General features: G+C 42.6%; 1 protein-coding gene across 2 annotated transcripts in view; it reads left to right on the forward strand.

Moving 5' to 3' along the window:
* The window catches only part of SPTLC1 (serine palmitoyltransferase long chain base subunit 1), a 69,630-nt gene extending 60,159 nt beyond the window's left edge, over positions 1 to 9,471 (forward strand). Inside the window, exons 13-16 of one of the 2 annotated variants that reach the window (XM_066368408.1) lie at positions 3,236 to 3,353; positions 6,103 to 6,176; positions 6,657 to 6,661; positions 7,766 to 9,471. In XM_066368408.1, the coding sequence (XP_066224505.1) occupies positions 3,236 to 3,353; positions 6,103 to 6,176; positions 6,657 to 6,661; positions 7,766 to 7,956 (388 nt within the window). In that variant the 3' untranslated portion in view covers positions 7,957 to 9,471. Of the gene's footprint in view, positions 1 to 3,235; positions 3,354 to 6,102; positions 6,177 to 6,656; positions 6,662 to 7,728 lie in introns of both variants that reach the window. The other variant, XM_066368407.1, reaches the window with a different exon arrangement.
* The last annotated feature ends 1,119 nt before the right edge of the window (positions 9,472 to 10,590 follow it).

The following is a 10,590-nucleotide window of genomic DNA, read 5'->3' on the forward strand; positions in this document are numbered from 1 at the left end:
GTTTTTAGCTCTCTTTCCTCTTTTTTTTTTTTTTCTCTCTTTTTTTTCTTTTTTTTTTCTCTTCCTTTCCTCTTTTATTGGTTTATTTGCTCATGCTTGAGACTGTTTTTACTACTACCTCTGTTTGTATCACTGTAACTTTGGTTATATGGTCTGACAAAGTGAGCACAATCACTATAAGTTTTGGAATAAGTTCAAGTTCCACCAAATATATTACTAGAATTTTAATAGTATAATTATTAAGTTTTCTTGTTATAGTGGAGGGAATTTATTTTACATCTACTTATTTGAATTTTCCTTTATTTCCTTTAATGAAAATTTAAAATTTTTTCCTGAAGCTCTTGTATCTTCATGTGACTTTTAAGGACAACTTGTCAATATCCTATAGATTTTGTTGCTATTATGAATCAAGTTGTCTTTTATATTGTCTAATTGTTGCTGATTTATAAGAATGTTAATTGTTTTCTCTAAACCGATCTTACATTCAGCAGTCTAAGATCTTATTTATTCCAGTAGTTTGTTTCAGATGTACATGAAATCCTATTATCTATAATAATGTTTTTCTATCTTAATTCTTAAACATCTTATTTTTTTATTTTCTTTTCTTGCATCCGTCTGGGTCTCTAATACTCTGTTGAACAGTGACAGTAATAGCAGACATCCTTCTCTAGTTCCCAATATAAAAGCATTTTCTTTATCAAGTATAAAACATTTAATAGGTTTTTGTGGGTGGCCTTTATTACATTTATTCCTAGATTTGGAGACTTTTTAAAAATTATAGGTTTGTTAGATGCTGAATTGCATTGATATATTTTCTAATGTTAAGCCATCCTCACATTTCTGACTAAACTCCTACTTGACTATAATATAATTCTCTGTACTATTGATTTAGTTAGCTTATATTTTAATTTGAATTTTTATATCCATACTTACAATTTAAATGGTCCTATATCTTTTTTTTAATACCAACTTTATGTAACCTAGAAATCAGTGTCTGGTAGCCTCAACAAATTAAACCATTTTCCCACTTTTCCTGCTTTTAAGAAGCCACTGCATAAGACCAGGCTTGATGTTTATTTCGTCAGAGTTGGGCAAGAAAGGTTCTCGAGGCTTGGGGCCTTTGTGTTGGGTACAGTCTGTGATTATCTTTCTGTGTCTACATTTCTTCTCTTTTATATTATAAGTTTCTTTATTTTGCATTTAGTCTACATTTCTTCTCTTTTATATTATAAGTTTCTTTATTTTGCATTTAATGATAATCTTTCCAGAAATTTGCCTATCTTGTTATTTTAAGTTTTAATTATATTTTCTTTTCTTTCATTGATTCTTTCCTTATTTTTCTACTCTGATTGATTGAAGTTTTCTTACTCTTTTTTTAGGCTTCTTACTTAGGTTATTGGTTTTATTTCTTATTTTCCAATAAATACCTTAAAGGTAAACAATATCAAAGATAGTGCTTTCAGTGTTCACTTCTAAGTAACTTTTTATAGTCTAATCAGTGCTTCTCTTCTCTCATCTCTCAGGATGTGTTTGGGACAGGTCGGCAGCCTGTGCTAGTTTGATTACTTGCTGGAACCTTAAGAATCCTTAAATTATAGCGGACAGTTGTATCAGCTTTCTCCCCAGACTGCAAGCGCATGACAGAGACCATGGCTGAAGTGTTGATGGCCCTGTCCTTGGCACCTAGTCCATTTGGATAAAATCATATGCTTTCTACAATTTCTGTTTAAAAAGTATAATAGGGCCCTGAAATACAGCTGTTAAGTTTCTGAACTTGAGCTATAATTCTGTGTCCATTTGGTTTTAATTATACTTTCCTCTGGCATTCAGTCATGGCAGCAGAGAGAGGGCATTTTGTTTCCTTCCTTCCCCTAGCAGCTTCCCCCACCCACCCAGGGAGATGAGCCCTTGATGGCAACACAGGCTAAGCTGGGTTCTAGTTGCTTTGTTCGTGTTAAGAAAAACACAAGCCAGTTAATGCAGATGAAATGCTATTTGAAATATGAGTTTTAAAATTCTCCCTTGAGAGTTCATGACCTAAAAACAATTGGTACTTCTTTGTGTACAAGTTTAACACATTAAAATTTACATAGGATAATGGTTTTGAAAGCACACAGTTTTGCTTCTGCATTTGTAAAGAAAACTAATCTAGAAGGTTCTCCCACATTCCAGAAACCCTAAGATTCTAAGATTCCATGATTCAGATTTGCAGCCTGGTTTACTGAGGGATCATAGCACAGTGTATGGCATTTAAAGAAAGGAAACATAATTGAATAATTGCAATGGTGGTTTGAAATCCAGGTGATGTTAGCTTCCAAGCAGCTCATATGCTCCGTGGCACGTGGTAGACATTCAGTAAAAGCTTATGGAGTCTGGAACATATTTGAGGCGTAAAGCATGTTGTTACCAAGTGCTCTTTGTGCACATTTCATTCCCAGGGAAAAGTGGTCTTCTCAGGTGAAACAAAGTAAATGAAAGCAAAACAGAATGTTTAGCCTCATTTCAAATAAACATGTACAGTATTACCATTTGTGTTCTAGGAGATAGGTCAGAAATCATCTTTAAATGTCTTTCTCCCTGAGAAGCAGATTTCTGAGCTCTTAATCCTAAAGAGAAAGAAAAGAATCATTAAGTAAAATTTAAAATTAAACATAGAAATACAGAGGAAACTTTTCAATCGAAATGTATTGCTAGTAGTCTACGTATTCTGATAATTTCTGAGAAGACAAGACACAGACTCAAGACTTAGATAATAATCAAGAACACAATGTTATCCTTTGTAATAAGTAGTTTGTGAAGTGGAGGAAGTGAACAGTAAGTGTGGGGAGGACAGTGCAGCCCTTTCCTGCAGTGAGCCGTGAGAGGCCCCGGGTGGCACTGGGAAGAGACCTGGGATGTCCAGCGCCTGCGGGCCATGGGAGGAGAGGAAACTACAGGGCGAGGGACTAGCCACACTCGGTGGGGAGGGGGCAGGGCCTGCAGAGCTGCTGGGAAACGGGGGTGATTCCTGTGACAAGTAGCCCAGATTTGTTCTTGACGGCCTGCTCCTCCCAGCCGTGCTCATAGGAACAGCATGGAGGGCGGGTGCACTGCCTGGAGCATGTGTTCACCATGGCAGTCAGAGTCCCGCACAGGTCTCCCTCAGCGCTGCAGGTCTCGGAGACTCGCGCTCAGGCAGACTGGGTGGAGACCCCTGGGCCTGGCGGATGTGCTCTGACCATGTGTGTTTCCCCAGCATTTCCGGGTTAAAGGTGGTGGGTGAGGCCGTATCGCCAGCCTTTCACCTGCAGCTGGAAGAGAGCACCGGGTCCCGAGAGGAGGATGTGAAGCTGCTTCAGGAGATTGTAAATCAGGTGAGTGTCCCATCATCCGAGTGATTCTCCTTGTACCCTGCCCCTGGACCCACGCCTTCTCTATGTTCTCTCCAGAGGGCTCTCTCTGCCCTCCAGGGTGGGCATGAGGGAGGAACTGGTCCCGCTGGCGAGATTGCTCTGGTGTCCAGTGGAGTCCAGCATCTCTGCAGAAATGATCGGTCCCGTGGGATCTGCGTTCAGGTCGGACTGAAGGGGCGTGTGCTGGGCCACCTTGTATTAAAGCAGAATACACTTTGCCTCAACTCTGAATAGCCATCCCAAAAACCTTTTGCCACCATTTACGATGCCAGGCTTTCTTCCGGCAGGCCGGCCAGTGTGTGGTGCCCCTGCAGCCCTGAGCAGCTGTCAGGGTGAGCCCCAGCAAAGCTCAAGAACAGGCTGCGATAATCTTATAGCCCAAAGGAGAGGAGGGAGGACCAATTTGTAACATGGCCTAATTTGGGAGGTCAGTTTCAATGTATTTACTCTCTGAAAGTGAATTTATTACTAACTGTAACTCAGTCATTAGCCAAGAAATGCTCACTTGGAAAAAGCACCTGCCCTTCCCTCTTGGAGTCCTGTCCCTCACGTGCCTGCCTGCGTGCCACAGTGTCCTCCCCCACGTGCCTCTGCATCCCCCCCTCCTGTGCCTGCCCACGTGCTGCTGCCCCATAGCTCCGGAAATGCGTGCTTCTTACTTCAATCTGAAGCACATCTAGTGTATTTGTGAGAGTGAGAAGGGCCATGCTCTGCTTCTTTGTCGTTTCCTTGTGGAGGTTCCTATGTGAGGCCCACTGCCTGGTGTCAGGGTCATTGTGATGGCCGCCACCTGTCCTGTGTCCCAAGATGTGTGAGCCACATCACCTAGAATAACAGATTCCTGGATAACTTTGTGCAATTTGTGGCCTTCTGGAGGCAGTCCTCTTAAAAAACCAAAATGTTACCAAGCTCAGAGTGTGAGATTACTAATTAAGAAAATATGATCCTGGCCTGTTGGCTCAGTGGTGGAGCATCAGCCTGGCATGTGGATGTCCCGGGTTCGATTCCCAGCCAGGGCACATAGGAGAAATGTCCGTCTGCTTCACCCTTCCCCCTCTCCTTTCTCTCTCTCTCTCTCTCCCCTCTCTAAAATACAGTGTGTCCGTAAAGTCATGGTGCACTTTTGACCAATCACAGGAAAGCAACAAAAGACAATAGAAATGTGAAATATGCACCAAATAAAAGGAAAACCCTCCCAGTTTCTGTAGGATGATGTGGCAGCATGTGCACATGCGCAGATGATGACGTAACACCGTGTATACAGTGGAGCAGCCCATGGCCATGCCAGTCGAGATGTGGACAGTACAGAGGAAAGTTCAGTGTGTTCTGTGCCTCGCTAAATTCGAATCTGTGACCAAAGTGCAACGTGAATATTGGCACGTTTATAACGAAGCGCCACCACATAGGAATAACATTACTCGGTGGGATAAGCAGTTGAAGGAAACTGGCAGTTTGGTGGAGAAACCCCGTTCTGGTAGGCCATCAGTCAGTGACGAGTCTGTAGAGGTTATACGGGATAGCTCCCTAAGGAGCCCTGAAAAATCTGTGCGTGAGCCCACATCTAACTGCACAGAATAGGTATGAAACTGGGAGAGTTTTCCTTTTATTTGGTGCAGATTTCACATTTCTATCGTCTTTTGTTGCTTCCTGTGACCAGTCAAAAGTGTACCATGACTTTACGGACACACTGTAAATAAATAAGATGATTCTAAAAAAGTATACTGCTCACAAAAATTAGGGGATATTTCAAAATGTATATGAAGCGATAAAAAAAGCACATTTATTTTGTATTAAACAAGAACATTAGAAAAGCAAATAAGTCAAAGTTGTTTAATTATGCAAATGAGATACAAAACCAACTTTTATTTCATTGGTGAAAATGCACTATACAAAATGCACAATGAAAGTACTGGAGTATCTGCACGTTCCCTGATCCCCTAATTTCCATGAGCAGTGTATGATTCATATACCATAAAAGCCACCCTTTTAAAGTATACAGTTGAGTGCTTTCTGCACAACTCACAAGTTTGTGCAGCTGAAACTACAAAAAGTTTTCAACACCCCCCAAAAATAAACCATTGAAACTCACTATCTAGATCTGATTTTTATGCTTGCTTTATTTTGATAGAGAATATTTTTTAAGTATTAAAAAGTGTCAGCAGGTGACTAAGGCATGGGAAAGCTGTGCACAGATGTGTGGCAGCAGCCTCTGTGCCTGGCAGCCCTGCCGCGGGGAGTGAGTGAACAGGAATCGGGCATCGCTAGTATTTGAAGGGTGAGCAAATTCTCTCTGAAACATGCAGCTCTTGGTTAGTCTGCGGAGCCTTGCTGGACTTGTCCCCCCATGTCCTAACTCTGGTTTGTCTAAAATGGTAACTTCTAGCTACCTGTGGCGATTGACATTTCAGTTAAGTAGAATTGACAGCTCTGTCAGAGGCACTAGTCATTTCTTAAAGTGCCCAGTGGCCACACGGGCTCCCTGCTGCTATGCGGACAGTGCAGAAGCAACAACACCTCCTTACTTTGGGAAGTTCTGTGCAACAGGGCTGCTCTTGATTACGATGTGCTGGTTTAGTTCTGTCTTCTAGCAGTTATAATTGGAAAAATGAATAAAAACTACTGTTGAGGGTGGCATTTCAGTGTGCCTTCCTGTTTTGATTGCCACAGAGTCTGCAGTCCAGGTTTAAATGTATTTCTCCCCTTCCTGCAGTGCATGAACAGGAACATCGCATTAACCCAGGCACGCTACTTGGAGAAGGAAGAGAAGTGCCTCCCTCCTCCAAGGTTGGTGGTTATTAAAGTATAGGCTTACTTTTGTTTTCCTACTTTAAACCTGTGTGAAATGTATCATGTTTTAAAGTGTTTTGAACGGCTATCACAGTGTAGGGAAGAATGTTATCATTAAAGTATAGAAATACATCAACTATTTTCTGTTCTTAAACTAGATGTGATATCATAGCTGAAAAGCCCCACAGGACTCACAGTATCCTCTTGGATGATTGAAAGAAATGCCTAGATCCCAAGAATGCACTGGGCTGGCGGAAACTTCATTCAGCAAATGCCTACCATGAGACAGCACATGGCCAGCCCCTCACGAGGGCAGTGTCGGCAGTGCTCCCTTGCCCCTGGCTATAGCTCCCTGGGACAGCACACAGCCAGCGCCCCACGAGGCACTGCGGGCAGTACTCCTCTGTCCCGGGCTATAGTGTCAGGTAGCACTTGATCCCACAGACACTTACACACACCCAAGGAATATGGCGGTAGGGGAAGTCAGAGGTTCTGGAAGCCCTCCCTGCATGGGCATGAACCTGGACTCATGACTTAACAGAACATCTGGATTCTGCCTTCTGTGTATTCACAGTGTAGTTGAAGAAGGGAGACACCTGGAGCATGATGTTTCAGGGTCATGGCATGGAGTTGGTGAGGTCACAGAGTAGGCCATGGTTAGTCCGGCCTGGAGGAACTCAGGCTTCTGAGATGTATAAGCTGAGCCCGGAAAATGAAATATGTCAGACAGTCTGGTAGGCATCATGGCCTTCCAGTCGGTAGCAGGCATGCCCTGGCATAGTGAGCTATTATTGCATGTGGGAACCAATGCATAAGTTTAAAAAGCCTGGCAATAGGCCTGGGAATGCATGGTGTCAGCGCTGTGTGGACACAGAGGCTGGCCTGGAGCTCTGGCTGCAGCTCAGAAGCACCCAAAAGGTCATGCCCTGTCGTTTCTAACTGCACCCAGCAAAAGTGTGACTTAGTGTCAGGAAGGTGGGGAAAGTGTGTTTTATGTCCTAGGCTCCAAGCCTCTTATAGTGCAGCTCAGTGAATGTGTCCAGGGGATGAAGCAGACACATGTAGAGGAACAGCAATAGAAATGCCCTGTGGATCTGGTGTTTGTCTTCAATTTTCTGCTAACTTGAAACTGTCTGCCTTGACTCAAAGTATTATAGAAGTTCCACATGACTTACTGAGTTGTAAACACGAGCAGCCAGACAATTGGAGTTTTCATTTTGGGCTGGGTACTGCTTGAAGCAGTAGATCATTTCAAAGACCGAGTTTCCTGGTGTCCCTGGGCAGAGGCTCACTGCAAGGTTACTGCAAGTAGACACTCACACTCCAGGCAGGAAGCGATACACTCCTATAGAGGGCCTGATAGTAAATGTTCTGGCTTGCTTGCAGGACCTAGGGTCCCTGTCACAACTCCTTGCCCTGCCTTAGTAGTGCGGAAGCGTCTGTAGATAGCAGGACAGCTGCTGGGAGGGCCGTGCTCCAGGAGAGCTCTGTTCAGAGAGCAGGCAGCAGGATGACTGGGGGATTTCTTATGTCTTATGTTATCTCTCAGCATTAGGGTTGTGGTCACAGTGGAACAAACAGATGAGGAACTGGAGAAAGCCGCATCCACGATCAAGGCGGTAGCCCAGTCCGTCCTACTGTAGTCCATCTCAGGGCCTGGTGGCTGCCATACAACTCACAGACGGGCCTCAGTGTTGCTGGGAATGTGCAGCAGGAGGGCCTGCACGTACTGGATACTGTTGTCACCAGATGCGGTGGATGTGGACTCGGTGTATGACCATGAGAAGGATGCTGGTTACTTTTACAAAGGAAACACATCTAAAAACCAGGAACTTTTTTTTTTTTTTAAGGAAAACTAATGACAGCATATAACTGGTATTTAAATTGTACTATTTAGTACTATTTAAATGTTTTATTTTGGTATTTTTTCTTTGTCATTGTCATTGTTTAAAAATGGAGCTTCAGTTTATCTTCCCTCCCTTCTACTACTGAAGGTTCTGCAAGCACTCCTTCAGGTTACGTGAAACATCTGCAACGTTGTGGCTCCAAGAAGCCCTTCAGCATATGTGATGGGAAATGTATTCTTTAAGATCTAAATCAAGGCCCTGGCCGGTTGGCTCAGTGGTAGAGCGTCGGCCTGGCGTTCAGAAGTCCTGGGTTTGATTCCCGGCCAGGGCACACAGGAGAAGCGCCCACCTGCTTCTCCACCCCTCCCCCTCTCCTTCTTCTCTGTCTCTCTCTCTCTTCCCCTCCCGCAGCCAAGGCTCCATTGGAGCAAAGATGGCCCGGGCGCTGGGGGTGGCTCCTTGGCCTCTACCCCAGGCGCTAGAATGGCTCTGGTCGCAACAGAGCGATGCCCCGGAGGGGCAGAGCATCACCCCCTGGTGGGCGTGCTGGGTGGATCCCGGTCGGGCGCATGCAGGAGTCTGTCTGACTGTCTCTCCCCGTTTCCAGCTTCAGAAAAACACACACACACACACACACAAAGATCTAATTCAACTCCGTCTTCTTCGGTCTTCATCGTGTGACACTCGTGGTAGCTAACATATAAAGGAACTCTTTTTGTGCAATTATTATAAACTTTTTGTTCTATTTGAATCCTAGGATTTTTATGTGCACTAAATACTGATGTTACACCATTTCTCACAGCTAATCTTGGTATCACTAACCAGAGAATAGTCATTATACTTCCTAAGTGAGCAATAATTTAAATCAGATATTTTATTTTAATGTAACTGGCCTTCCCATTTATTATGTGTAGAACTAATCTGTTTTAGAAAGAAGGTTATTGTGATGATTCCAAAATATAAATCATGTCTTCCATATTGTAGTGTATCTTGAATGTATTATTTTTTTGTATAGTGGGTTTGCATAGGGACATATAACTACAGGCTTTTCTGAGCTAAGGAAAATGAGAAGTTTTTTCTTTTCAGCTGATTAATTCCAAAATGATGAAAAGCGCTAAAAATAAAATGTTTAAGCTGTACTTCAGCTGTTTTTTTCTTAGCAAACCAAGTTAATGGTGTAAATGTTGGTGGTGTGCCACACATGTTACATAAATATTATACCATTTTTCTCTTTTTAAAGCTAAAGGAATAAAATTGAAAAAAATGTCATTTTATAACCTGTACTCACCATCTTTTTAAATAATGCATTTTTTAATGTTTGGTTTCTATTTTGCTTGAGGTATTTCATATATATGTGCCTTGTGATTGCTGCTGCTGCTTAAAGGATACAGAACTCTTTGAAGGATGACTATTTTTTCATGAAAATAAATCTACATTCCTGATAATGAATGTGTTTGCATATGTAATATATTCAACAGAATAGTTCCTTGATTTTCTTATTTTACAAATCTAGAGTGGTATTGTGGGAGTTAGAAAATATTAGTTTCTTAGTATATTATTTAAGTATATAATACCTGAAATTTCCTACATTCCTACTAATTTAAGGCTTGACCACATATAACTACAAAAATACCAGAACCGTTCTTTTGTAAACAATGAGGATAGTAACTTTTCAACTGCTTTTATGCCTTCTAAGTCAAAATTGCAACATCTAGATGGTTTTCAGTACTTTAACCATCAGGACTGGTTTCTCCTTCCCAGTCCTTTGGCCAGCCTACCTTGTTTGCTTGTCTGCGCCCGCCTGTTGGCGATTCCAGGCATCAGAAAATTTTTTTTTCTTTGAGAGAAAGAAGAGAAAGGGGAAAGGGAGAGAGAAAGAGAGAGAAGCAACAACTCATTGTTCCACTTAGTTGTTTCATTTAATTGTGCACTCATTGGTCACGTCTCATAGGTTCCCTGACTGGGGATGGAACCCACGAACTCAAAGCAATGGATCGACGCTCTACCCACTGAGCAACCCAGCCAGAGCCTAGATGTTTATTACTACTTTTAAAAAGTGATTGCAGCCTGACCAGGCGGTGGCAAAGTGGGTAGAGCGTCGAACTGGGATGCGGAAAGACCCAGGTTCGAGACCGAAGGTCACCAGCTTGAGCACGGGCTCAACTGGTTTGAGCAAAAGCTCACCAGCGTGGACCCAAAGTCGCTGGCTTGAGCAAGGGGTTACTCGGTCTGCTGAAGGCCCACGGTCAATGCACATATGAGAAAGCAATCAATGAACAACTAAGGTGTTGCAACAAAAAACTGATGATTGATGCTTCTTATCTCTCTCCGTTCCTATCTGTCTGTCCCTATCTATCCCTCTCTCTGTCTCTGTAAAAAAAAAAAAAAAAAGGATTGCAAATTCCTGGGAAAGATATTAGAGCAACACATATTATTTCATTTTAATTCTTGTAAAGCACCAACATTTTAAACAAAAATAACATCTTTTATTAAAACTAGAGCATGACCACAATTCAATAATGTACAACACCGAAAATGTCAGCTAGGCCAAAAGCTGAGGAAAC

The sequence above is a fragment of the Saccopteryx leptura genome, chromosome 2 (genome assembly GCF_036850995.1).
Source record: "Saccopteryx leptura isolate mSacLep1 chromosome 2, mSacLep1_pri_phased_curated, whole genome shotgun sequence".
Classification (NCBI taxonomy): Eukaryota; Metazoa; Chordata; class Mammalia; order Chiroptera; family Emballonuridae; genus Saccopteryx; species Saccopteryx leptura.